Here is a 27,470-nt window from a genome sequence, read left to right as displayed (position 1 = left end):
GAAGTGGGATTAGGCGGGAGCGGAAGCTGCCTCAGAGAGGGCGGAAGTGAAGAGCGGCTCGCCGGAAGTCGCCTCATGATGGGGGAGAAGAAAACGTCGGGTGAGGGGAGCGCGGGCCCGGGGGGTTCTGAGGGGTTTGGGGGTTAATTCGGGGAGTCCCGGTGCTGATTTGGGGTCCCGGGGCTGATTTGGGGTCCCGGTGCTGCTTTGGGGTCCCGGTTCTCTTTTGGGGTCTTGGTTCTGGTTTGGGGTCCCGGTTCGGTTTGGGGTCCCGGTGCCGATTTGGGATCCCGGTGCTGATTTGGGGTCCCGGTTCGGTTTGGGGTCCCGGTTCTGTTTGAGGGTCCCGGTGCTGATTTGGGGTCCCGGTGCTGATTTGGGGTCCCGGTTCGGTTTGGGGTCCCGGTGCTGATTTGGGGTCCCTGTTCGGTTTTGGGGTCCCGGTGCTGATTTGGGATCCCGGTGCTGATTTGGGGTCCCGGTGCTACTTTGGGGTCCCGGTTCGGTTTGCGGGTCCCGGTTCTGATTTGGGGTCCCTGTTCGGTTTTGGGGGTCCCGGTTCTGTTTGAGGGTCCCGGTTCTGTTTGGGGTCCCGGTTCTGATTTGGGGTCCCGGTGCTGCTTGGGGTCCCGGTTCTGATTTGGGGTCGCGGTGCTGCTTTGGGGTCCCGGTGCCGATTTGGGGTCCCGGTGCTGATTTGGGGTCCCGGTGCTGATTTGGGGTCCCGGTTCTGAGGGTCCCGGTTCTGTTTGGGGTCCTGGTGCTGATTTGGGGTCCCGGTGCTGATTTGGGGTCCCGGTTCTGTTTGCGGGTCCCGGTTCGGTTTGGGGTCCCGGTTCGGTTTTGGGGGTCTCGGTTTTTTTGGGCATTCCCGTTTTTTTGGGGGGGCGGGAATTCCCAGTTTATTTGGAATTCCCGTTTTTTTGGCGTGAAGGGAAATTCCCATTTTTTTCGGCATTCCCGTTGTTTTGCGGGGGGTCCGTTCCCGATTTTTTTTTTTTATTACCGGTTCCTGAGGGGATGGGCCGGATTTTTGGAAATTCCCACTTTTGGGGGGCCATTCCCGGTTTTTTGGGAAGGAATTCCTGATTTTGCGGAGGAATTCCCGGTTTTTTTTCCTCTAAATTCCCGTTTTTTTGGGGGGCGGGCATTCCCGGTTTTCTTAGGCGATTCCCTTTTTTTTTTTTTTTTTTTTTTTTTTTTTTTTGGAGGAGATTCCCGATTTTTTGGGGGGCATTCCTGGATTTTTTCGGGGAGAATTCCCCGTTTTTTGGCGGGGATAATTCGCGGTTTTTTTGCAGAGGGGGATTCTCGGTTTTTTAATTTCCCGATTTTTGGGAATTCTCCGTTTTTTGGGAGGAGATTCCGGTTTTTTTGGTGGGAATTCATTCCGGTTATTGGGGGGAATTCTCGATTTTTTTCGGGGGGAATTCCCGATTTTTTTGAGATGGGGGGATTCTCGGTTTTTGGGATTCCCGATTTTTGGGAATCCCTTTTATTTTTAGAATTCCCTTTTATTCCTGGGATATTTTTTTTTTCGGGATTCCTTTTTGGGAGGGATCCCCTTTTTCTGGGGGGGGAATTTTCGGTTTTTTGGGCGGAGATTCACGGTTTTTTTTCGAGGAATTTTTGGTTTTTTGGAGGGATTTTTTTTTTATTCGGGATCGCCGTTTTTTGGGGGGTGACCCCCGATTTTTGGGGCTCCTCCCTGACCCCGTGTCCTCCCTTTTGGGCAGCCCGCGTGCCCGACGGCGCCCCCACCGGGTCCCGATTTTTGGGAATTCCCTTTTATTTTTAGAATTCCCTTTTATTCCTGGGATTTTTTTTTTTCGGGATTCCATTTTGGGAGGGATCCCCTTTTTCTGGGGGGGAATTTTCGGTTTTTTGGGCGGAGATTCACGGTTCTTTTCGGGGAAATTTTTGGTTTTTTGTTGGGGTATTTTTTTTTCAGGGATCGCCGTTTTTTGGGGGTGACCCCCGATTTTTGGGGCTCCTCCCTGACCCCGTGTCCCCCCTTTTGGGCAGCCCGCATGCCCGACGGCGCCCCCACCAGGTCCCGATTTTTGGGAATCCCTTTTTTTTTTTCACAATTCCCTTTTTTATCCGGGATCGCCGTTTCCTGGGGGGTGACCCCCGGTTTTGGGGGCGCCCCCCTGACCCCGTGTCCCCCCTTTTTCGCAGCCCGCGTGCCCGAGGGCGCCCCCCGGCGGGTGCTGGACGGCGCCACGCGGCAGCGGCGGCTGCACCGGCAGCTGGAGGCGCTGGAGAACGACAACTTCGGGGACGACCCGCAGGCGGGGCTGCCGCGGCCCGGGAAGCGGCTGCCGCACTTCAGCGACACCGCCGAGACCGGTGCGGGGCCTGGGGGGTCCTGGGGGGGATTTGGGGGGGATTTAGGGGGTTTTTGGGGGGTCCTGGGAAGCGGCTGCCGCACTTCAGCGACACCGCCGAGACCAGTACGGGATTTGGGAGGGATTTGGGAACGGGAATGGGGATTTGAGGGAGGATTTTGGGGGGGGTCTCAGTTTTGGAGTCGTTTTGGGAGATCCCAGGGCAGAGTGCATCAATTTTGGGGTGATTTGGGGGTGACTTTTGAGTGATTTTTGGAGGATTTTGGAGTGATTTTGCGGTGATTTTTGGGTGATTTTAAGGGATTTTTGGGGTGATTTTGGTATGATCTTGGGGTGATTTTTGAGGTGATTTTTGGGGTAACTTTGTGGTGATTTTAGGGGATTCTTGGGATGATTTGGAGGTGAGTTTTGAGGCGATTTTTGGGTGATTTTAGGATGGTTTTGGGGTGATTTTTGGGATGATTTTTGGGTTGACTTTTGGGGAGATTTTGGCTGATTTTGGGGTGATTTTTGGGATAATTTTTGGGGTCCCCAGGCAAGAAGAAGAAGAAAACTCGGGGCGATCATTTCAAGCTGCGCTTCCGCAAAAACTTCCAGGCGCTGCTGGAGGAGCAGGTGGGGAAATTTGGGGGGGATTTTGGAAAAACTGGGGGAAAAATTGGGGAGATTTGGTAAAATTTTGGGGAATTTGTGCACTATTTGGGGGATTTGGGCAGAAATTTGGGGGGATTTTGGAAAAATTTGGGGAAATTAGGGGAAATTTGGGGTAATTGGGGAATTTGGGGATATTTGGAAAAATCTGGGGGAAATTTTGGGGAAACTTTGGGGGAATTTGGGGAGGTTTGGGGAAGTTTTGGGAAAACTTTGGGAAATTAGGGGAATCTTTGGGGAAAATCTAGTGAAAACTTGGAGGAATTGGGGAAAAATCGGGGGATTTGGAGAAAATTTGGAAAATGTGGTTGCTTTTGGAGGGAATTTGGGAAAATTTTTGTGGATTTGGGAAAATTGGGGGGAACAATTGGGGGATTTTGGGGCTGATTTCGCATCTAAATCCTGGATTTTTGGGCCGATTTCGCATCTGAATTTTGGATTTGGGTGTGGTTTGTGCTAATCCCACCTCCCAAAATCCCCCAAACGTCCCGAATTTTGCCGGAATCGCAGAACCTGAGCGCGGCCGAGGGCCCCAATTACGTCTCGGCCGCGGCCGCCCCGTCCCGGCTGCCCCAGCGCCATTTCTGCGCCGTGTGCGGCTTCCCCTCGGGCTACACCTGCGTCACCTGCGGGGCCAGGTACTGCTGCAGCCGCTGCCTGGGCACGCACCAGGACACCAGGTAAAAAACGGGGTTAGAAATGAGGAAAACGGGAAAAAGCGGTGAAAAAATGGGAAAAAGCGGTGAAAAAACGGGAAAAAAACGGTGAAAAAATGGGAAAAAAACGGTGAAAAAATGGGAAAAAACAGTGAAAAAATGGGAAAAAGCCATGAACAATGGGGTAGGTGGGAGTGGGGACACACTTGTGGGGCCAGGTACTGCTGCAGCCGCTGCCTGGGCACACACCAGGACACCAGGTAAAAATCCCCGAGAAAACGGGGTTAGAAATGAGGAAAACGGGAAAAAACGGTGAAAAAATGGGAAAAAAAACGGTGAAAAAATGGGAAAAAAAACGGTGAAAAAATGGGAAAAAGCCATGAAAAAATGGGAAAAAGCGGTGAAAAAATGGGAAAAAAACATGAGCAATGGGCCAGTGGGAGTGGGGACACACCTGTGTCACCTGCCTGGCCAGGTACTGCTGCAGCCGCTGCCTGGGCACCCACCAGGACACCAGGTAAAAAACCCCGAGAAAACGGGGTTAGAAATGAGGAAGACGGGAAAAAGCGGTGAAAAAATGGGAAAAACAGTGAAAAAATGGGAAAAAGCGGTGAAAAAATGGGAAAAAAAACGGTGAAAAAATGGGAAAAAAAACGGTGAAAAAATGGGAAAAAGCCATGAAAAAATGGGAAAAAAATGGTGAAAAAATGGGAAAAAAACATGAGCAATGGGCCAGTGGGAGTGGGGACACACCTGTGTCACCTGCCTGGCCAGGTACTGCTGCAGCCGCTGCCTGGGCACGCACCAGGACACCAGGTAAAAAACCCTGAGAAAACGGGGTTAGAAATGAGGAAAACGGGAAAAAACGGTGAAAAAATGGGAAAAAGCGGTGAAAAAAATGGGAAAAAACAGTGAAAAAATGGGCCAGTGGGAGTGGGGACACACCTGTGTCACCTGCGGGGCCAGGTACTGCTGCAGCCGCTGCCTGGGCACGCACCAGGTATGGGATAGAGCCCAAAAAACCCCAAAAATTGAAATAAAAACCCAAAAATATTTTTACCGAAAGCGGTAAAAAAAAAAGGGAAAAAACAGCAAAAAAATGGAGAAAAAAAACCAGGAAAAATAAGAAGAAAACCCAGGAAAAAAGGGAAAATATGTGAGAAAATGGGGGAAAAAGAGAGAAACTGTGGGAAAAAAAAAAAACCTGGGGAACAATCCAGGAAAATTGGGATAAAACATGAGATAAAGAAGAAAATGGGAATAAAGCAGGAAAAATGGGAAAAATCCTCGTTGGAACGGGATACTTGGGATACTGACCTTTCCCTGCCCCTCCCCGCCCCCACAGGTGCCTGAAGTGGACGGTGTGACCCCTCCCCCAACATGGCTGCCACGGCCACACCCACAACATGGCTGCTGTGACCCCACCCCAAAATGGCCGCCGTGACCCTGCTTGGTTTAATCCTGCCCTCAAAATGGCCACCAAAGCTCCACCCCCAAGATGGCCGCCAAGGCTATAACACCAACATGGCTGCCATGGCCACAGCCCCATCCCAAAATGGCTGCCATGGCCACACCCCCTAAAATGGACACTTTGGCCACACCCCCCCAAGGTGGCGGCGGCCGCGCCCGTGTTGAACCAAAATCGGTTTTTTTTCCTACCAAAATCTTTGGGATTGAGTTTATTGAGGGGGGAGGGGGGAGGGCAGAGCTACGGGGGCGGGGGAGGGGCCGAGGGAAGGGGGCGGAGCCTCGGGAATGGGAAAAATCCGGGAAAAGCGAAAAAAAAAAAAAAGGAAAGACAAAAACACCAACCCTGCGCACTGGCCCTTTAAGAGCGGAGCTGTGCCGCCATTGGCCGGCTCTGAGGGTCCAACATGGCCGCCTGGGCTCTGATTGGACAAACATCCCCTGAGGGCTCCGCCCCTTCATGAGAGTCGAGATCCTATTGGCTGCTGGGGGCCAAGCCACGCCCCTTTTTTGGGGAAAGCATAGCCCACAAAGCCACGCCACGCCCCTTAAAGGGCCAGGCTCCGCCCACAATTACAAACCACGCCCACTTTTGGGTCAAAGCACATCCCTGAAAGGGCCAAGCCCCTCCCCTTCCGGTCCAAGCCCCGCCCCCACATCCCCTTGTTGCGCCCGGGCTCCGCCTCCTGTGACGTCACCAGGGCGGGGTCCAATCATCGCTGGCTCCGCCCCTCGGGGGCAGGGCGAGGCCGCCGGCGGCTGTGGGAACAATGCATGCAAATGAGATGCAAATGAGATGCAAATGAGCGGGGGAGGGGAAGGGGTGGGTGTGGTCAGATGAGGGGCGTGGTTTGTGTGACATCTGGGGGCGTGGCTGCACACCAGGTGGGCGGGGCTTACAGGGGCTTGGTTTAACCCACATGGGCGTGGTTTATCCCCGGTGGGTGGGGTTTATTTGGGCGTGGTTTATCCTGGTGGGCAGGGTTTATTTGGGCGGGGTTTATGCCAGTAGGTGGAGTTTATTTGGGTGTGGTTTATCCCCCCAGTGGGCGTGGTTTATTTGGGTGGGGTTTTATCTCAGCTGGGCGGGGCTTATAGTGGCATGGATTGCCCCCAAGTGGGCGTGGTTTATTTGGGTGTGGTTTATCCATGTGGGCGTGGTCTCACCTGCCGTGGGCGGGGCTATTTCAGCACCTGGCCCGGCCGCGCCTTCTCCAGCTTCCGGCGCCGCTCGGCCGGGATCTCGTCCAGGCTGATCCCGTGGTTGCTCGCGCTTTGTGGGATTTTGGGAGGTTTTTGGGAGGTTTTTGGGGTTTTTGAATTTTTTTTTGCTTGTTATTTAGAATTTTTGGGGGGATTTTCAGGTCCCCACCCCCTCATTGTTTACCTGGATTTGGGAGCTCGGGTGTCTGTCCCCCCCCCACCAAAATTCCCCCCCAAGATTTTTTGTTTCTTCCCAAAGAAACCCCCCAAAATTCCACACTCCACACCTCATAAACCTCCCTGACCCCATAACCATCCCCCCTGACCCCATTACTGACCCCATAACACCCCTGACCCCATAAGTGACCCCATAACACCCCTGACCCCATTACTGACCCCATAACACCCATGACCCCATAAGTGACCCCATAACCACCCCTGACCCTATAGTGAGCCCATAACCACCCATGATCCCATAACTGACCCCATAACCACCCCCCTGACCCCATTACTGACCCCATAACACCCATGACCCCATAAGTGACCCCATAACCCCCCCTGACCCCATTACTGACCCCATAACACCCCTGACCCCATAAGTGACCCCATAACTGCCCCCTGACCCCATTACTGACCCCATAACACCCCTGACCCCATAACTGACCCCATAACACCCCTGACCCCATAAGTGCCCCATAACTGCCCCCCTGACCCCATAACTGACCCCAAAACTGCCCCCCTGACCCCATAACTGACCCAATAACCACCCCTGACCCCATAACACCCCTGAGCCCATAACTGACCCCATAACACCCCTGACCCCATAAGTGACCCCATAACCCCCCTGACCCCATTACTGACCCCATAACACCCCTGACCCCATAAGTGACCCCAAAACTGCCCCCCTGACCCCATAACTGACCCAATAACACCCCTGACCCCATAACTGACCCCAAAACTGCCCCCCTGACCCCATAACTGCCCCATAACTCATCCCTGACCCCATAACTGCCCCATAACCCCTCCCTGACCCCATAACCCACCCCTGACCCCAAAACCGCCCCCCAACCCCACGGTGACCCCGTCACTCACCCCGGCAGGAGGTCGGGCGGGGTCGGGATGGGTTTGGTGAAGCCCTCGCGCCCCACGAGCCAATAGGTGTCCTCAACACCCTTACCCTGGTTTATAGGGTCAGTTATGGGGTCAGTTACGGGGTTGGGAGTCAGTTGAGGGGTTATAGGGTCAGTTATAGGGTCAGTTATAGGGTCAGGGGTCACTTATGGGGTCAAGGGTTACTTATAAGGTCAGTTAAAGGGTCAGGGGTCAGTTATGGGGTCAGTTGTAGGGTCAGTTATGGGGCCAGGGGTCAGTTATAGGGTTATAGGGTCAGTTATGGGATCAGGGGTCAGTTTTGGGGCCAGTTAAGGGTCAGGGGTCAGTTATGGGATTATGGGGTCAGGGAGCAATGGTGCACAGCCAATAGGTGTCCTCCACCCCCTTACCCTGTTATGGGGTCAGTTTTGGGGTCAGGGGTCAATTATGGGGTCAGGGGTCAGCTATGGGTCAGTTATAGGGTCAGGGGTCAGTTATGGGGTCAGGGGTCAGTTATGGGGTCAGGGGTTTTGGGGTTTCCCAGTCGGTTTTGCGGTATTTTGAGGTTACCCGTTTGGTTTTTGGTTATTTTGTTGTTCCTTTGTTGGTTTTTGGGATTCCCCTGTTGGGTTTTTTTTTTGTATTTCAGGGTTCCCTGGTGGGTTTTTGGGGCTCCCCGGTTGGTTTTGGGGATATTTTGGGGTTCCCTGGTCAGTTTTTGGGGTCCCCCGGTCGGTTTTGGGGTGTTTTGGGCTCACCTTGAGCTCGGTCTTGCCGCGGATGTCGACCTTGAACCCCTCCTTCAGCGAGAGCAGGATCGCCACGGTGCGCTGGTTCACGTGGATGCGATAGGCTGGGGGGACGGGGGATCAGAGACCCCAAAAAAACCCAAAAATACCCCAAAAATACCCCAAAAATCCCCCTGGGACCGACCCCAAACCCCGCAGACTGACCCTGACCCTCCCAGGGCCCTGCACTGGTTCACGTGGATGCGATAGGCTGAGGGGAACGGGGGGTCAGAGACCCCAAAAACACCCCAGAGCCACCCCAAAAATATACACAAGGCACCCCAAAAATACAAAAAAAAAATCCCCAAAAATAACCAAGAAAAAAACAAAATACCCCCCAAAGAATCTCCAAAAAAAAACCCAAATACACTTTAATAAATCCCCAAAAAGCACCCCCAAAAAAACCGAAAAACCATCCCAAAAAACGCCCCAAAAAACACCCCAAAAATTACAAAAAAACCCAATTACACCCCAAGAACCCTCCCCAAAAGAGCCACAAAAAAAACCCCCAAAAAACCTAAACCAAAAATCCAACCAAAACCACCCCAAAAAACCCAAAGAAATCCCCCCAAAAAACCAAAAAAAAATGCCATGGACCTGTCCCCTGTCCTTGTCCTCCCAGTGTCCCCAATGTCCCCACTGTCCCCCCACTGTCCCCAATCCCCCCAGTGTCCCCAATGTCCCCAGTGTCCCCAATGTCCCCAATGTCCCCAGTGTCCCTATGTCCCCCTTGTCCCCAGTCCCCCCACTGTCCCCAATGTCCCCAGTCCCCCCACTGTCCCCAATGTCCCCAATGTCCCCAATCCCCCCAGTCCCCCCAGTGTCCCCAATCCCCACAGTGTCCCCAGTGTCCCCAATCCCCCCAGTGTCCCAGTGTCCCCAATGTCCCCAATCCCCCCAGTGTCCCCAATGTCCCCAATCCCCCCAGTGTCCCCAGTATCCCCAAGTGTCCCCAATGTCCTCAATGTCCCCAATGTCCCCAATGTCCCCAGTGTCCCCAAATCCCCCCAGTGTCCCCAATCCCCACAGTGTCTCAATGTCCCCAAACCCCCCAGTGTCCCCAATCCCCCCAGTGTCCCCAGTGTCCCCAGTCCCCCCAGTGTCCCTGTCACTCACGCAGCCCGGTGGACTCCATGCGTGACGCCGTGTTCACCGTGTCCCCGAACAGGCAGTACCGCGGCATGGTCAGCCCGACCACTCCGGCCACGCACGGGCCTGGGGGCGGGGCAGGGGGCGGGGTCACAGAGGGGAGGAGCCACAAAGGGGAGGAGTCATAAAAGGGGAGGAGTCACAAAGGGGAGGAGTCATAAAAGGGGAGGAGTCACAAAGGGGAGGAGTCATAAAAGGGAGCGGTCAATGAGTGATGAACATTGAGGGTGTGGCCAATGAGGGTGTGGTCATTGGTGGGTGTGGCCAATAGGGGTGTGGCCTTAGGGGGCGTGTCCTACAAGGGGCGTGGCTAAGAATGGGAGTGACCATTGCACCAACTCCATGTGGGTGTGGTCATGGGTGTGACCACATTGGGCGTGGCCTTAGGGGCGTGTCCTACAAGGGGCATGGCCAAGAGTGGGCGTGGCCATTGATCCAACACCAGGTGGGCGTGGCCTCTAAGACCTTGACCAACGTGACCCCACCCAACTTGACCCATTGACCAACACATGGCGACCATCCATGGGCGTGGCCAAGTGGGCGTGGCCGGGGCGCGTCCGTACCGGAGTGCAGCCCGATGCGGATGCGCACGGGCACCTCGGGCATGTGGCGCATCTTGAAGGTGCCCACGGAGCTCAGGATGTCCAGCGACATGTTGGCGATCTCGCCCGCGTGCCGGTTGCCGTTGCGCTTGGGCAGCCCCGAGGCCACCATGTAGGCGTCGCCGATGGTCTCCACCTGGGCGGGGAAGGGGCGGGGTCGGGGTGGGGCACGCCCATGGGCACGCCCATGGACACGCCCATCTCATTAGGGACTTTGTGTGGTCACTTTTTGGTGACTGGCTTGGACCACCATGGGGCCACCTTGACCGTCACATTGGACATGCCCCCGAAGACCATGGGGACCACCAGGAATCTGCATTTAGTGGCCATGTGGTCACTCCTTGATGGACAAAGCCCTGGATTCCACCAGGAATCTGCATTTGGTGGCCATGTGGTCACTCCTTGATGGACAAAGCCCTGGATTCCACCAGGAATCTGCATTTGGTGGCCATGTGGTCACTCCTTGGTGGTCAAAGTCAAGACCGTGGCTTGGACCACCGTGGGGCCACCTTGACCATGGTCGCCACCTTGTGGCCACCACTGACCCCAACTCCCATCCTGAAGTGACCACTCATGAGTGAGTGACCACGGCCACCATTGTGGTCACTTTGTAGCCACCGTTGACCTCAACCCGCCTTCTTGAAGTGACCACCCTTGACTGAGTGACCACGGCCACCATTTTTGCAGTCACCACTGACCTGAAGTGACCACCCATGACCGAGTGACAAAGGCCACCATTGTGGTCACTTTGTAGTCACCACTGACCCCAAACCCATCCCAAACTGACCACCCACACCCAACTGACCACAACCACCACCTTGCCACTGCCACTGCCCACCGATGCCTGACCACTCCCCCCACGCCCCTGTGGCCCCTGTGGCCACCTTGTAGACGTCGTGGGAGCCGATGATGGCGTCGAAGAGCGTGTAGAGGTCGTTGAGCAGGTCGACCACCTCGATGGGCTCGCTCATGGCCGAGATGGTGGTGAAGCCCACGATGTCGCTGAAGTAGAGCGTCACCTCCTCGAAGTACTCGGGCTCCACCGGCGTGCCCATCTTGAGCGCCTCGGCCACCGACCTGGCGGTCAGTGAGGGGTTAATGGGGGTCAGTGATGGTCAGTGAGGGTCAGTGATGGTCAGTGAGGGGCAGTGATGGTCAGTGCCCATCTTGAGTGCCTCGGCCACCGACCTGGTGGTCAGGGTCAGTGAGGGGTTAATGGGGGTCAGTGATGGTCAGTGAGGGGCAGTGATGGTCAGTGAGGGTCAGTGATGGTCAGTGAGGGGCAGTTATGGGCAGTGATGGTCAGTGAGGGGCAGTGACGGTCAGTGATGGTCAGTGACGGTCAGTGCCCATCTTGAGTGCCTCGGCCACCGACCTGGTGGTCAGTGAGGGTCAGTGATGGTCAGTGACGGTTAATGAGGGGTTAGTGATGGTCAGTGAAGGGTTAATGAGGGGTTAGTGATGGTCAGTGAAGGGTTAATGAGGGGTTAGTGATGGTCAGTGAGGGGTTAATGAGGGGTTAGTGATGGTCAGTGCCCATCTTGAGCGCCTCGGCCACCGACCTCAGTGGTCAGTTATGGTCAGTGAGGGGCAGTTATGGGCAGTGATGGTCAGTGGGGGGTTAATGAGGGGTCAGTGATGGTCAGTGCTCATCTTGAGCGCCTCAGCCACCGACCTGAGTGGTCAGCAGCAGTCATTGAGGGGTTAATGAGGGGTTAGTAATGGTCAGTGAGGGTCAGTGATGGTCAGTGAGGGTCAGTTATGTCCCATAACTGCCCCCACTGCCCCCTCCTGCCCCACGGCTCAGGCACCAACACCTGCAGGCCCTTCCACCCCAAATCTCCGTGTGGGACCCACGGGGCGCCCCCCACCCCTGACCCCCCAGCCCCCCCGGTGACCCACGGCGGCAGCATCTGGGTCAGCAGCTTGTCGGTTTTCTGCTTCTCGATCTCGAGCTCCTCGGTTCTCTCGCGGATCAGGTCCTCCAGGTTGCTGCTGTACTGCTCCAGCATGCGCAGCATCGAGTCGATGATGTTGGTCTTGCGGCCCTTGTTGATGCCCTTGAACTGACCCACGGGCGGGGTCAGACCCACGGGACCCCATAGAACCCCACAGAATCCCATTGAACCCCATAGGATCCCATAGAAACCCATGGAATCCCATAGTACCCCAAGGAATCCCATAGAATCCCATGGAGAGCCCACAGAGCCCCATGGGGTCGATGATGTTGGTCTTGCGGCCCTTGTTGATGCCCTTGAACTGACCCACGGGCGGGGTCAGACCCACGGGACCCCATAGAACCCCACAGAATCCCATTGAACCCCATAGGATCCCATAGAAACCCATGGAATCCCATAGAACCCCACAGAACCCCATAGGATCCCATAGAAACCCATGGAATCCCATAGTACCCCAAGGAATCCCATAGAATCCCATGGAGAGCCCACAGAGCCCCATGGGGTCGATGATGTTGGTCTTGCGGCCCTTGTTGATGCCCTTGAACTGACCCACGGGTGGGGTCAGACCCACAGAACCCCATAGAGCCCTATAGGCTCCCATAGGATCCCAGGGAACCCCATAGAACCCAATAGAATCCCATAGAATCCCAGGGAATGCCGTAGAACCCCATGGAACCCCATAGAATCCTGCAGGATCCCATACAATCCCATGGAGACCCCACAGAGCCCCATGGGGTCGATGATGTTGGTCTTGCGGCCCTTGTTGATGCCCTTGAACTGACCCACGGGCGGGGGTCAGACCCATGGGACCCCACAGAATCCCATAGAACCCCAAAAAACCCCATAGAAACCCAGGGAACACCATAGAACCCCATAGGACCCCATGGAATCTTATGGAACCCCATAGAATTCCCTGGAACCCCATAATGTCCCATAGGATCCCATAGATCCCCATGAAACCCCATGGAACCCCATAGAGTCCCATAGGATCCCATAGAGACCCCATAGGATACCATGGAACCCCATGGAATCTGATAGAGCCCCATGGAATCCCGTGGAAGCATCACAGAACCCCACAGAGCCCCATGGGGTCGATGATGTTGGTCTTGCGGCCCTTGTTGATGCCCTTGAACTGACCCACGGGTGGGGTCAGACCCACAGAACCCCATAGAACCCCATGGAATCCCATAGAACCCCATGGAATCCCATAGAACCCCATGGAATCCCATAGAACCCCATAGAGCCCCATAGAACCCCATGGAATCCCATAGAACCCCATGGAATCCCATAGAACCGCAGAGAACCTCATGGATCCCCATGGAGACCCCACAGAACCCCATAGAACCCCATAGAGCCCCATAGAACCCCATGGAATCCCATAGAACCCCATGGAATCCCATAGAACCCCATAGAGCCCCATAGAACCCCACAGAACCCCATAGGATCCCATGGAATCCCATAGCACTGCATGGAAACCCCATACCTGTCCCCAGGTGTGCCTCACCTGGTTGAACACCTGGTCAATGGTGGGGTCTCCTCTCTTGGTGCTCCCATTGCCCCACACCTGTCCCACACCTGTCCCATACTGGTCCCAGCACCCCGTACCGGTGCCCAGGTGTGTCGCACCTGCCCAGGTGTGCCTCACCTGGTCGATGGTGGGGTCTCCTCTCTTGGTGCTCCCATCACCCCACACCTGTCCCATACTGGTCCCACCATCCCATACTGGTCCCAGCTTCCCGTACCTGTGCCCAGGTGTGCCTCACCTGGTCGAACACCTGGTCGATGGTGGGTCTCTTCTCGGGCTGCTCGCTCCAGCACTCCTTCATCAGGTGGATGCACTCGAGCGGCGCCTGGTCGGCCGAGACGGCGGGGCGGCACAGGGCGGGCGCCGCACCTTCTCGATGATCTCTGCAGGTGTGGGCAGGTGAGGGGTCAGGTGTGGGGTCAGTTTGGGGGTCAGTTTGGGGCGGCACAGGGGGGGCGGGCGCCGCACCTTCTCGATGATCTCTGCAGGTGTGGGGCAGGTGAGGGGTCAGTTCGGGGTCAGTGTGTGGGGTCAGGTGTGGGGTCAGTGTGGGGCCAGGTGTGGGGTCACTTTGGGGTCAGGTGTGGGGTCAGTGTGGGGCCAGGTGTGGGGTCAGTGTGGGGCCAGGTGTGGGGTCATTTTGGGGTCAGGTGTGGGGTCACTTTGGGGTCAGTTTGGGGCGGCACAGGGGGGGCGGGCGCCGCACCTTCTCGATGATCTCTGCAGGTGAGGGCCAGGTGAGAGGTCAGTGTGTGGGGTCAGTTTGGGGTGGGTTTTAGGCTCAGTTTTATGGTCAGTTTTAGGCTCAGCTTTGGGTCAGTTTTGGGGTGTATTTTGGGTCAGTTTTTGGGGTGTTTTAGGGTCAGTTTGGGGTCAGGTTTGGGGTGTTTTGGGGTCAGTTTTGGGGTGTTTTTGGGTCAGTTTTGGGGTCATTTTTGGGTCAGTTTTGGGGCCAGTTTTGGGGTCAGTTTTGGGGTCAGTTTTGGGTCAGTTTTGGGGTCAGTTTTGGGGTCAGTTTTGGGGTCAGTTTTGGGTCAGTTTTGGGGTGTTTTGGGTCAGTTTTGGGGTGCTGACCTTCGGGGGGCAGCCCCAGCATGCAGTACGGGGGGCTCCTGCAGATCACCTCCTGCATGATGATGCCGATGCTGTAGACGTCCCCCCGGAAGGAGCCGCGCCGCTCCAGCGCCGCGTCCCGCAGCAGCTCGGGCGCCGTCCACAGCCGCTCTGCGGGGCGGGGCCAGCCTCGGACACGCCCACCCCTGAACCCCGCCCACCCCAACCCAGCCGCCAAGGGGAGGTCGATTGAGGGTCAGGTCACGCCCACAGGGGGTGTGTCACTGCCTGGACACGCCCCCTTTTGGACAAGCCACGCCCACATCTACTGGATGGCCTGGCCATGCCTTATTTGGGTGTGACCACGCCTCCTTTCCCAAGCTCCACCTCCATCCTTGAGGCCACGCCCCTCAGTGTCCCGGGCACACCCATAGGCCACACCCCTAAACCTAAAAGCCACGCCCCTTTCACAGGCCACACCTCTAAATCGAAAACCATGTGTCTAAATAAGGAGCCACATCCAACCCAAAAGGCCACGCCCCTAAATAAAAAGCCACGCCCTTATACAAAAAGCCACATCCCAAAACCTAAAGCCATGTCCCTAAATTGGAAACCACGCCCCTAAACAATGAGGCACGCCCCACACCAAGGCCACACCCCTAAATCAAAAGCCACGCCCTTTCCCCACAAGCCACACCTCTAAAACAAAAGCCTCACCCAACACCAAGACCACGCCCCGAAGCCAAAAGCCACGCCTCTCACAAAGGCCACACCCCTCAATAAAAACCCACACCCCTTTCACGAGCCCCACCCACCCTCAAGGCCACACCCCATTGACCACACCCACCCTAGAGCCACACCCCTCACAGAGCCGCCATTCATCCCTGAGGCCCCGCCCCGGCCCCGCCCTCACCGTGGGGCTGCGGCGGCGGGGCCGGCACGCGCTGTGCCTCCAGCAGCTGGTTGAAGCCGTGGTCGGTGACCTTGAGCACGAAGCGCCCGTCCACCACGCAGTTCCGCGACTTGAGGCGCCCGTGCACCACGTCGCGGTGGTGCAGGTACCGCACGCCCTGCGGGGACGGCGCGCGGTCAGCGGCGCGGTCACCGTGGGAGTGGTCAGCCGTGGGCGGGGTCATTGGCGGGGCCAAGCATGAGTGTGGTCAGCCATCATTGTGGTCAACCATGGGCGTGGTCAACCATTGGTGTGGTCAACCATGGGCGTGGTCAGCCATCATGGTGGTCAACCATGGGCGTGGTCAGCCATAAGCGTGGTCAGCCATCATTGTGGTCAACCATGGGCGTGGTCAGCCATCATTGTGGTCAACCATGGGTGTGGTCAGACATTGCCGTGGTCTACCATTGATGTGGTCATCAGTGTGGTCAACCATTGGTGCGGTCATTGGCGTGGTTAACCATTGGCGTGGTCAACCATGGGCATGGTTAACCGTCGCTGTGGTCAACCATTCACGTCATCAACCATTGGTGTGGTCATTGGCGTGGTCAACCATCAATGCGGTCATTGGTGTGGTCAGCCATCAGCATGGTCAACAATTGACATCATGGCCAACCATTGCTGTGGTCAACTGTCAATGTTATGGTCAACAATGCCGTGGTCAACAATCTACGTCATGGTCGAGAATGTCGTGGTCAACAGTCAGCATCACAGTCAGCAATGTCATGTCAACAGTCAGTGCCATGGTCAACCATTGCTGTGGTCAACAATCGACATCATGGTCAACAGTCAATGCCATGGCCACCCATCTCCATGGTCAACAATCGACATCATGGTCAACAGTCAGTGCCATGGTCAACCATTGCCGTGGTCAACAATCGACATCATGGTCAACAGTCAATGCCATGGCCAACCATCTCCATGGTCAACAGCGCCGTGGTCAACAACGCCATGGACAAACATCACCATGGTCAACTGTCAACGTCACGGTCAACCATCAGCGTCTTGTCAACAGTTGACATCATGGTCAGCAGCACCAGCGTCAACAATCAGTGTCATGGTCAACAAGGCCGTGGTCAGCCATTGCTGTGGTCAACAGCACCACGGTCAACAATCAACCATGGCCATCCCATGGCCACCAGTCCCCCAAGGCCACCCATGGCCACCAGTCCCCCAAGGCCACCCCCGTGGGCTGCAGGGCTCCCCGGCCGCCCGGCGCGCACCTTGATGAGGTCGATGAGCAGCGAGGATTTGAACATCCAGTCGAGCTTCATGTCCTCGTTGCGCAGCAGGTCCTCCAGGCTGCCGCGCGAGCAGTGCTCCGACACCACCGCGAAGATGCCGCAGTCGTGGAAGAACCCCAGCAGCAGGTTCACGTTCTCGTGGCGCAGGTCGCGCAGCTGGGAGGGGACGGGGGACAGAGAGGGGACGGGGGACAGAGAGGGGACGGGGGACAGAGAGGGGACGTGGGGACAGGGACACGGACGTGGGGACACAGGGACAGAGAGGGGACGGGGGACAGAGAGGGGACACAGGGACAGAGAGGGAACGGGGGACAGGGACACGGACGTGGGGACACAGGGACAGAGAGGGGACGGGGGACAGAGAGGGGACATGGGGACACAGGGACAGAGAGGGGACGGGGGACAGAGAGGGGACGTGGGGACAGGGACACGGACGTGGGGACACAGGGACAGAGAGGGGACGGGGGACAGAGAGGGGACATGGGGACACAGGGACAGAGAGGGGACGGGGGACAGAGAGGGGACGTGGGGACACAGGGACAGAGAGGGGACGGGGGACAGAGAGGGGACGTGGGGACAGGGATGGGGACGTGGGGACAGGGGACATGGGGACAGAGAGGGGACAGGTGTGACAGGGTGGGGACACCGTGGGACAGGTCAGCACAGGTGGGACAGGTGTGACCAGGTGACACAGGTGTGACCAGCACAGGTGGGACAGGTGTGACCAGGTCAGCACAGGTGGCACAGATGTGCACAGGTGTGACTAGGTGAGCACAGGTGTGACCAGGCCAGCACAGGTGACATAGATGTGCACAGGTGACACAGGTGTGACCAGGTGGCACAGGTGACACAGGTGTGACCAGGTGAGCACAGGTGGCACAGGTGTGACCAGCACAGGTGTGACCAGGTGTGCACAGGTGACACAGGTGTGACCAGGTCAGCACAGGTGACATAGATGTGCACAGGTGACACAGGTGTGACCAGGTGGCACAGGTGACACAGGTGTGACCAGCACAGGTGTGACCAGGTCAGCACAGGTGACACAGGTGTGGCCAGGTCAGCACAGGTGACACAGGTGTGACCAGCACAGGTGTGACCAGGTGAGCACAGGTGACACAGGTGTGGCCAGGTCGGCACAGGTGCGATGGGGCCCAGCACTCACTCCCCATGCCCTGGCCTGGACCCCCACGGCCGCCCATGGTCCAGGATTGTCCCAGCGTGACCCAAAAATGTCCCCAAGACCCCACAGTGTCCCTGTGACCCCTCAGTGATGTCCCCATGGCCCAACCTTGTCCGTGATGACCCAAAAATGTCCCCATGACCCAGCGATGTCCCCATGACCCCAACACTGAGATGTCCCTCAATGTCCCCATGACCCAACAATGTCCCCATGACCCAACGATGTCCCCATGACCCCTCAGTGTCCCCATGACCCAACAACGTCCCCGTGCCCCCGGTGTCCCCGGTGTCCCCCCGGTGTCCCCCGGTGGCTCACCTTGCAGAAGGCCAGCTTGGTGGCCGGTTTCACCTCGGTGTGCTGGTCACCCGGGATCTTCTTCAGCCACACCCAGTCACCCTGCGGGGGAGGGGCGGGGGGCGCTCGGTCACCCCCCGGCCGCCGCTGGGGACACCTGGGGACGCCTTGGGGACACCTTGGGGACACTCTGGGGATACCCTGGGACACCCTGGGGACACTCAACGACCCCCCACCCACAGTGACCCCAGCGCGACCCAGAACCACTTCAGCCCCACCCAAATTCCAAATTTCCCCCAAATTCTGAATTTCCCCCGAATTCCGAATTTCCCCCAAACTCCAAATTTCCCTCGAATTCCGAATTTTCCCCAAATTCCAAACTTCTCCTGAATTCTGAATTTCCCCCAAATTCCCAATTTCCTCCAAACTCCAAATTTCCCCCAAATTCCAAATTTCCCCCAAATTCCAAATTTCCCCCGAATTCTCAATTTCCCCCGAGTCAAACTAGCGGTGCTGCAGGCGGGGGGTGGGGGAGGGGCGAGCAGAGGCCGGGGTTTTGGGGTGAATCGGGCGGATTTTGGGGGGATTTTGGGGGGTTTTGGCGCCAGGACTTACCTGCACGGAGGCGACAAGGCCCTGCTGGTTAAACAAGAGCAGGAGCAGCGGGAGGTTGCTGCTGCCCTTCGCGTTATCCTACGGGGAAAGGAGCTGTCAATCATCGCCCGGGGGCGGGGCCTGGCGGGCAATCATCGCCCAAGGGCGGGATCAGCTGTCAATCATTGTCCAGCTGTCAATCATCGCCCAGGGGCGGGATCAGCTGCCAATCACTGCCCAGCTGTCAATCACTGTCCAGCTGTCAATCACTGCCCAGCTGTCAATCATCGCCCGGGGCGGGATCAGCTGTCAATCATTGTCCAGCTGTCAATCATCGCCCAAGGGCGGGATCAGCTGTCAATCACTGCCCAGCTGTCAATCATCGCCCGGGGCGGGATCAGCTGCCAATCATTGCCGAGCTGTCAATCATCGCCCAGGGGCGGGATCAGCTGCCAATCACTGCCCAGCTGTCAATCATCGCCCGGGGGCAGGATCAGCTGTCAATCACTGCCCAGCTGTCAATCACTGTCCAGCTGTCAATCATCGCCCAAGGGCGGGATCAGCTGTCAATCACTGCCCAGCTGTCAATCACTGTCCAGCTGTCACTCCTCACTCAGGGGTGGGGCCTATCTGTCAATCATCGCCAGGGGGGCGTGGCCGGAGTCCCCAATTTGGGGACCCCAGGGTCCCTCCGGAGGTGGCCTTGCCTTGTCGCCCCCGCAGGTGGGGAGGGGGGAGGGGAGCGGGGGGGGGGAGGGGTGGCCGGCGAGCGCGGGGGAGGGGCGGCAGGCAGGCAGGGGGGCGGGGGAGGGGACGGAGGGCGGGGCCTCACCTCGGCCACGCCCACGTTGGTGGTGTCCGGCCCGGGGGCGGCGCTGCGGACGCTCTTGGTGTCGCCGCCGCTCTGACCGGTCAGGCTGGCGTGGCTGCTGTCCACCTGGGGGGGAGGGGCCAGCCACGGCGTCACGTGACCCGCGGGGACAGGTCACTCCCCAGTGTCCCCCAATATTCCCAGTGTCCCCAATGTCCCCCCAGTGTCCCCAGCATCCCCCCAGTGTCCCAATGTCTCCAGTGTCCCCCCAATGTCACCAATGTCCCCAGTGTCCCCCCAATGTCCCCATTGTCCACAGTGTCCCCAGTGTCCCCAGTGTCCCCAGTGTCCCCAAAGTCCCCAGTGTCCCGTGTCACCTGTCTGCTGCTCTGGGTGTTGATGAAGGTCAGGTCCTCCATGGTCAGGATGATTTTGTTGGGGCCCTTCATGAGCTGAGCCTGCTGGATGCGGCGCCTGCGGGGACAGAGAGGTGACAACAGGGACACTGGGGACACTGGGGACACTGGGGACATTGGGGACACCGAGGCGCCGCCAGCGCCACCCACCGGATGTGACAGGCCAGGGCGGCTCCGGCCGCAATGAGGGCGGCGATGAGGAGGAACATGAGGAACACGAACCCGGCGTCCATCCCTGCGGAGAGTGACCAGGAGTGACCCCAGGAGTGACCACAGGAGTGACCCCAGGAGTGACCAGGACATGGGTGGATGGACAGATGGACATGGTGGACACGGATGGGTGGACATGGATGGACATGGTGTAGGTCACCACCACCACGGCCATTCCAGAACCATGGTGGCACCATGACCACGAGGGGACCCAGCACCATGGTGGCACCTTGACCATGATGGAACCACGGCTGGTCCAGGACTGTGGTGACACCACAGGTGACCCAGAACCGTGGGAGTGACCACTGGTGACCCAGAACCGTGGATGTCACCACCACCATGGCCATTCCAGAGCCATGGTGGCACCATGACCATGATGGAACCACGGCTGGTCCAGCACCGTGGTGGCACCACAGGTGACCCAGAACTGTGGGAGTGACCACAAGGGGACCCAGAACCGTGGTGGCACCATGACCATGATGGAACCACGGCTGGTCCAGCACTATGGTGGCACCACAGGTGACCCAGAACTGTGGGAGTAACCACAAGGGGACCCAGGACCATGGTGGCACCATGGCCATGATGGAACCACAGCTGGTCCAGGACCGTGGTGGCACCACAGGTGACCTAGAACTGTGGGAGTGACCACCACCACGGCCATTCCAGAACCCTGGTGGCACCATGACCATTCCAGAACCATGGTGGCACTATGACCATGATGGAACCACGGCTGGTCCAGGACTATGACAGCACCACAGGTGACCCAGAACCATGGGAGTGACCCCGAGGGGACCCAGAACCGTGACCACCATGACCATTCCAGAACCGTGGTGGCACCGTGACACCGATTGATCCAGAACCACGGTGGCACCAAAACCATGACAGGACTACCACCATTCCAGAACCACGGTGGCACTGTGACCATGATGGAACCACAGCTGCTCCAGCACCATGGTGGCACCACAGGTGACCCAGAACCGTGGGAGTGACCACAAGGGGACCCAGAACCACGGTGGCACCGTGACCATGACAGAACCATGGTGGGACCAAAACCATGATGGGACTACAACTGCTCCAGCACCATGGTGGCACCACAGGTAACCCAGAACCGTGGGAGTGACCACGAGGGGACCCAGAACCGTGGATGTGACCACGAGGGGACCCAGCACCATGGTGGCACCGCGACCATGACAGAACCACGGCTGCTCCGTCACCAAAGCTGCCCACGGTGCCACCACAGTGCCACCACCCCTCCCGCCCCTCCGTCCCCGCTCACCGCCGTTGCAGATGGCGCCGGAGTCGAACCAGCAGCCGGCGTCGGTGGCGGGGCTGGCGCTGTGCGGCCAGTGCGGGCTGTGGCTGCGGTAGCTGAGGCCGCGCGTGCCGGGCTCCAGCCCGTACACCGCCCACAGGTGCTGCCCCTTGCCGTCCGTGTCCAGCACCACGTAGGGCACCGACACCTCGCCGTCCTCGTCCACGGTGAAGGTTTGGCAGAAGCCCTCGAGCCGGAAGTCGCGGGCGTGGTCGGCCACGCTGGTGCCCATCACCCAGCGGCCGCTGCGGCGCGCGGCCTCCACCGCCGTGGCCAGGAAGTAGATGGAGTTGTAGATGGTGGAGAAGAGCGGGTGCACCTGGGGAGGGGACGGGGGCGTGGTGAGGTCAGGGGGCGCCGGTGGGGGCAGCACGGGGTGGGTGGTGAGGCTCGGAGAGGGATTGGGGATGGGCGGGGTTGGGTTGAGTTGGGTGTGGTTGCGCTGAGTTGGGCGTGGTTCGGTTGAGTTGGGTGTGGTTGGGTTGAGTTGAGTGTGGTTGGGTTGAGTTGAGTGTGGTTGGGTTGAGTTGGGTGTGGTTGGGTTGAGTTGAGTGTGGTTGGGTTGAGTTGGGTGTGGTTGGGTTGAGTTGAGTGTGGTTGGGTTGAGTTGAGTGTGGTTGGGTTGAGTTGGGTGTGGTTGGGTTGAGTTGGGTGTGGTTGCGCTGAGTTGGGCGTGGTTCGGTTGAGTTGGGTGTGGTTGGGTTGAGTTGAGTGTGGTTGGGTTGAGTTGGGCGTGGTTGGGTTGAGTTGGGTGTGGTTTGGTTGAGTTGGGCGTGGTTGGGTTGAGTTGGGTGTGGTTGGGTTGAGTTGGGCGTGGTTGTTTTGTGTTGGGCATGGTCAATTGAGATGACCGTGGTCATCTTCCATTGGCCACGGTCTTTTCGTGTTGGCCACAGTCAACTGAGATGACCATGGTCATCTTCCATTGGGCATTGTCAACAAAGATGGCCATGGTAAACAAACACGGCCACAGTCAACTGAGATGGCCATGGTCATCTTCCATTGCTCATGGTCATCTTGTGTTGGCCATAATCAATGAAGATGGCCATGGTCGCCTCCCATTGGCTGTGGTCAACTCCCATTGGCCATGGTCATCTTCCATTGGCCATGGTCATCTCCCATTGGCCATGGTCAAGTCCCATTGACTGTGGTCATCTTGCGTTGGCCATGGTCATCTCCCATTAGCCATGGACAATGAAGATAGCCATGGTCATTCCATTGGCCATGATCATCTCCCATTGGCCATGGTCACCTCCCATTGGCCATGGTCATCTCCCATTGGCCATGATCATTTCCCATTGGCCATGATCATCTCCCATTGGCCATGGTCATCTCCCATTGGCCATGGTCACCTCCCATTGGCCATGGTCACCTCCCATTGGCCATGGTCAGCTCCCATTGGCCATGGTCATCTCCCATTGGCCATGGTCAAGTCCCATTGGCCATGGTCAAGTCCCATTGGCCATGATCACCTCCCATTGGCCACGATCATCTCCCATTGGCCATGGTCACCTCCCATTGGCCGTGATCATCTCCCATTGGCCATGGTCATCTCCCATTGGCCATGGTCACCTCCCATTGGACCCCCCCAGCCCCCCAACCCCCACCTCAGCGGGATCGAGGCCGGCCGGGACCTCGTAGGATTTCTTGGCCTCCTCGAGGGCGTCGCGGAAGGAGTTGTCGGGCGAGTCGATGGTGACGGTGAGCACGGCGTCGTAGGCCAGGCGCAGCTTGGTGTTGTTGGCCAGCACGGGGTAGGGCACGCGGCGGTAGGGCAGCGCGAAGGTCAGCGCGTCGTAGGGGATGAAGACGAGCGAGCCGTCGGTCATGCCGAGGTCCTCGGCCTTCTCCAGCAGCACCCGCTGCTCGCGGCCGCCCAGCAGCACCGAGTGCATGCACATCACCACGGCTGGGGACGGACAGACGGACAGGCGGACACGGGGGTGTGGGGGGTGGCAGCTGTCTGTCTGCCTGTCCACCCATCCATCCATCCGTCAATCCGTCCATCCATCCCCACCACGTTCATCCATTCCATCCATCCGTCCGTGGGTCCATCTGTCCATCCCCAGCACGTTCATCAATTCCACCTGTCCATCCATCTGTCCAGCTGTCCATTGCTGTCTACCATCTCCATTTGTCCATCTGTCTTTCCATTCTCACCACATTCATCAATTCCACCTGTCCAACCATCTGTCCATCCATCCATTGATGTCCACCATCTCCATTCATTTGTCCATCTTTCCATCCATCCCCACCACATTCATCAATTCCATCTGTCCATCCATCTGTCTATCCGTTCATCCATCCATGTCCACCATCTCCATCCATCCATCCATCATCCATCCATTCATCCATCCATCTGTCCATCCGTCCATCTATCCATCATCCATCCGTCCATCCATCCGTCCGTCCATCCATTCATCCATCCATCATCCATCCGTCCATCCATCCGTCCATCCAACTGTCCATCATCCATCTGTCCATCCATCCGTCCATCCATCCGTCCGTCCGTCCATCCGTCCATCCATCCATTCATCCATCCATCATCCATCCGTCCATCCATCCGTCCATCCATCCATCCGTCCATCCATCCATCCATCCATCATCCATCCATCCGTCCATCTGTCCATCCGTCCATCCCGCCGCTCACCTCTCACCCCGTCCGCCCTCTGGACCTTCCTCAGCGCCTTCTCCGCCTCCTCCTCGTCCTCTCCGGCCGTGGCCACCACGGTGACCGGCAGCCCCCTGGCCCTCAGCTCCCTGGCCAGCTCCTGCCCGGTGTCCACCCACAGCTCCTGCGGCGCGGCCACCACGGCCACGTGCGCCCAGCGGAAGTAGCGCAGCACGGCGTGCAGCACGGCGGCCGGGGCGGGCAGCGGGTTGACCAGAGTGACCGCTCCGGCCGCCGCCCCGTCCCCGCCGCACGCCCACGTCACCAGGGGCTTGTTCCAGGCGGCGGCCAGCAGCCCGGCGGCGCCGCAGGCCGCGGGGTTGAGCGGGCCCACGATGGCGCTGGCGTAGCGCTCGGCGCTGACCAGCCCGGCCACGGCCTGCGGCGTGGCGCACGCCTCGGACAGCACCACCGCGTCCCACCAGTAGCCCGCGGTCAGCTCGGGGTCGCGGTTGAGCCGCGTCACCGCCAGGCGCGAGGCCACGTCCGGCAGCGCCCGCGCCAGCAGCGGGTCGCAGCCCCAGGGGCCCAGCACGCCCACCTTGAAGGTGGCGGCCACCGCGGGCTGGGGACAGGGGACCAGGAGCAGCAGCAGCAGCAGCAGGGGCACGGGGGACAGCGGGGGAGGCCACCGCGGGTGGTGGGACAGCAGCAGCGGCAGCGCCGGGGGACACGGGCGGGCACCAGCGGTGGCACCGTCACAGGAGGTGGCCTTGCTGGAGGTGCCACCGCCGTGGGAGGTGACACCATAGGAGATGTCACCACCATGGGAGGTGACAGTCTTGCGGGAGGTGTCCTTGTTGGAGATGCCACCGTTGGAGATGCCACCATCATGGGATGTGTCCCTGTCAGAGATGCCACCACCATTGGAGGTGCCACCGTGGGAGCTGTCACGATGGGAGGTGGCACTGATGGAAATGCCACCGTGGGAGGTGACACCGTGGGAGGAGACACCGTGGGAGATGTCCTTGTTGGAGATGCCACCACTGAGGATGTCACCATTGGAGATGTCACCGTAGGAGGTGCCACCATCATGGGATGTGTCCCTGTTAGAGATGCCACCATTGGAGGTGCCACCATTGGGAATGTCACCATTGGAGATGTCACCATTGGAGGTGCCACTGTTGGAGGTGACACCATTGGAGGTGACACCATGGGAGGTGACACCGTGGGAAATGTCCTTGTTAGAGATGCCACCACTGTGGGAGGTGCCACCTCGGGAATTGTCACCATGGGCTATGTCCTTGTTGGAGATGCCACCATGGGAGATGCCACCATTGAGGATGTCACCATTGGAGATGTCACCATTGGAGATGCCACCATCATGGGATGTGTCCTTGTTAGAGATGCCACCACCATTGGAGATGTCACATTTGGAGATGTCACCACTAAGGATGTCACCATTGATGATGTCATCGTTGGAGGTGCCACCATTGGGGATGCCACCATTGACAATGTCACCATTGGCAGTGTCACCATTGGAGATGTCACTGTTGGAGGTGCCACCGTTGGAGATGTCACCATGGGAGATGCCACCATTGGAGATGCCAGCACCGTGGGCAGTGTCACCACAGGCGCTCATGGCCCGAGCGGTGCCACCACCGTGGAAAACGTCATTGTGGCTGATGTCACCCTGGGAGATGCCACCACTGGAGATGCCACCACCATGAGACGTGTCACCTTTGGAGGTGCCACCACGGGAGGAGACACCAACACGGCGAGTGTCACCACCGTGAGGAATGTCACCATGGGAATTGTCACCATGATGAGTGTCACCGTGGGAAATGCCACCGTGGGAATTGTCACTGTGACGGGTGTCACTGTGGGAATTGTCACTGTGGGAGATGCCACCACTCTTGGAGATGTCACAATTGCAGGTGCCACTGTGGGAAATGTCACCGTGGGATGTCCCAATGTCACGGCGGGATGTCGCAGTGTCACCGCAGGTTGTCCCAGTGTCACCGTGGATTCTCCCAGTGCCACCGTGGGATGTCCCAGTGTCACCGCAGGTTGTCCCAGTGCCACCGCCGGTGCCACCCCGGGCCGTGTCCCCGCTGTCCCCAGCCCTGTCCCCTCGGCGCCGCATGTCCAGGCCGTGCCAGCGGTCACTCAGGCCCGAGGGTGGCCGGAGGCGTCCAGCGATGTCACCATGGTCACCATGGTGGGGACACCTGGGGGACACGGAGCGGTCAGTGGGGTCAGTGGTCAGTGACCAGTGAGGGGTCAGTGGTCAATGGTCAGTGGGGGGTCAGTGTGGTCAGTGAGGGTCAGTGGTCAATGGGGTCAGTGGTCAGTCGGGGTCAGTGGTCAGTGGGGTCAGTGACCAGTGAGGGGTCAGTGGTCAATGGGGTCAGTGGTCAGTGTGGGGGTCAGTGGTCAGTGGGGTCAGTGGTCAGTGGGGTCAGTGGTCAGTGGGGTCAGTGGGGTCAGTGGTCAGTGGGTGATCCGTGGGTCAGTGGTCAGTGGTGTCAATGGGGTCAGTGGTCAGTGGGGTCAGTGGGTGATTAGTGGTCAGTGGTCAGTGGGGGTCAGTGGTCAGTGGTCAGTGGGTGATCAGTGGTCAGTGGTCAGTGGTCAGTGTGGGTGATCAGTGGTCAGTTCCCATCCCCACTTCCGGTAAGGGGGAGGGGAGGGGGGGGGGAATCAGCCAGCCCTGCCCCTCCCCCCCCGTTCCCATCTTCCCCCGCGGCCGCGGTAATCCCGGGGGGAGGGGGAGGGGTAAAACCGGGATGATCCCCGCCCCTCCCCCACCGGCGGGGCCACGTGAGGGGGGGACACGAGGGGACAATGGAGGGACACACCTGGGAGGGGAAACCCCCACCTGGGACACCCCAGTGTCACCTGTGGGACACACCCAGGGTCACCTGTGGGACACGCCCAGGGTCACATGTCCTCGGTGTCACCTGTCCCTGTTGTCACCTGTCAGGTGTCACCTGTGCCCTGTGTCACCTGTGTGACACACCCAGTGACACCTGTGTGTCACCTGTCCCCAGTGGTACCTGTCCCTCTTGTCGCCTGCCGTGTGTCCCTCCCCCCCAGTGCCACCCCCGTCCCGCTGTCACCTCTGTCCCCTCTGTCCCCGCCCTAATCCCGCCCGGCTATTCCGGGAGCGGTGACGTCACCTGTGCGTCACCTGCGCCAGCGTCACGTGTCACCTGGGACACAGCGCCCGGCGAATGTCACCTGGGGAACGTCACCTGGGGAATGTCACCTGTCACCTGGGGAATGTCACCTGGGGAATGTCACCTGGGGAATGACACCTGTCACCTGGGGAATGTCACCTGGGGAACG

The 27,470-nt window shown here is 58.4% G+C and overlaps 4 protein-coding genes across 4 annotated transcripts in view; 3 read left to right on the top strand and 1 right to left on the bottom strand.

Moving 5' to 3' along the window:
* Positions 1–19: 19 nt before the first annotated feature.
* On the top strand, positions 20–5,322 carry ZNHIT1 (zinc finger HIT-type containing 1). The gene is made up of 5 exons (XM_056510383.1): positions 20–100; positions 2,182–2,352; positions 2,887–2,966; positions 3,513–3,682; positions 5,004–5,322. The coding sequence occupies exons 1-5, from the start codon at positions 76–78 to the stop codon at positions 5,023–5,025; spliced, it is 468 nt and encodes a 155-aa protein (XP_056366358.1). The 5' UTR covers positions 20–75; the 3' UTR covers positions 5,026–5,322.
* On the bottom strand, positions 5,313–25,761 carry GUCY2D (guanylate cyclase 2D, retinal). Its single transcript, XM_056510841.1, has 21 exons — positions 24,159–25,761; positions 23,116–23,417; positions 21,473–21,827; positions 20,137–20,221; positions 19,948–20,044; positions 19,563–19,696; positions 18,781–18,838; positions 18,187–18,267; positions 16,671–16,847; positions 15,409–15,565; positions 14,517–14,666; positions 14,133–14,162; positions 13,681–13,799; positions 11,862–12,025; positions 10,844–11,036; positions 9,921–10,095; positions 9,325–9,423; positions 8,179–8,273; positions 7,421–7,506; positions 6,293–6,398; positions 5,313–5,884 (listed from the first exon to the last, which is right to left on the bottom strand). Exons 1-20 carry the CDS (start codon positions 25,759–25,761, stop codon positions 6,308–6,310), a joined length of 4,251 nt encoding a protein of 1,416 aa, XP_056366816.1. The 3' UTR covers positions 5,313–5,884; positions 6,293–6,307.
* Positions 17,420–27,470, top strand: part of PSMC4 (proteasome 26S subunit, ATPase 4) — a 68,704-nt gene continuing 58,653 nt past the window's right edge. The window contains exon 1 of the mRNA XM_056510349.1: positions 17,420–17,810. The gene's annotated coding sequence lies outside the window, so the exon portion shown is untranslated. The remainder of the gene's footprint in view (positions 17,811–27,470) is intronic.
* The window catches only part of PFAS (phosphoribosylformylglycinamidine synthase), a 19,968-nt gene continuing 18,343 nt past the window's right edge, over positions 25,846–27,470 (top strand). Inside the window, exon 1 of the mRNA XM_056510840.1 lies at positions 25,846–26,340. Coding sequence (XP_056366815.1) covers positions 25,846–26,340 — 495 coding nt within the window. The remainder of the gene's footprint in view (positions 26,341–27,470) is intronic.

This window comes from Oenanthe melanoleuca, chromosome 25 (genome assembly GCF_029582105.1).
Source record: "Oenanthe melanoleuca isolate GR-GAL-2019-014 chromosome 25, OMel1.0, whole genome shotgun sequence".
Taxonomy (NCBI): Eukaryota; Metazoa; Chordata; class Aves; order Passeriformes; family Muscicapidae; genus Oenanthe; species Oenanthe melanoleuca.
This window is presented reverse-complemented; position numbering and strand designations above follow the sequence as displayed.

What these genes read in the sequence shown, in the direction of transcription:
- ZNHIT1 (XM_056510383.1), top strand. Translation starts at nt 76, where the DNA reads ATGATGGGGGAGAAGAAAACGTCGG. An exon ending in GGGGGAGAAGAAAACGTCGG is followed by an intron (nt 101 to 2,181) that starts GTGAGGGGAGCG and finishes CCTTTTTCGCAG; the next exon opens with CCCGCGTGCCCGAGGGCGCC. An exon ending in CAGCGACACCGCCGAGACCG is followed by an intron (nt 2,353 to 2,886) that starts GTGCGGGGCCTG and finishes TGGGGTCCCCAG; the next exon opens with GCAAGAAGAAGAAGAAAACT.
- GUCY2D (XM_056510841.1), bottom strand. Translation starts at nt 25,761, where the DNA reads ATGAGCGCCTGTGGTGACACTGCCCACGGTGCTGGCATCTCCAATGGT. An exon ending in CGCCCTCCGTCCCCTCCCCC is followed by an intron (nt 18,839 to 19,562) that starts GCCCCCCTGCCT and finishes GAAGGGCAGCAG; the next exon opens with CAACCTCCCGCTGCTCCTGC. An exon ending in CCCGCCGCCGCAGCCCCACG is followed by an intron (nt 14,667 to 15,408) that starts GTGAGGGCGGGG and finishes CCCGCCCCGCAG; the next exon opens with AGCGGCTGTGGACGGCGCCC.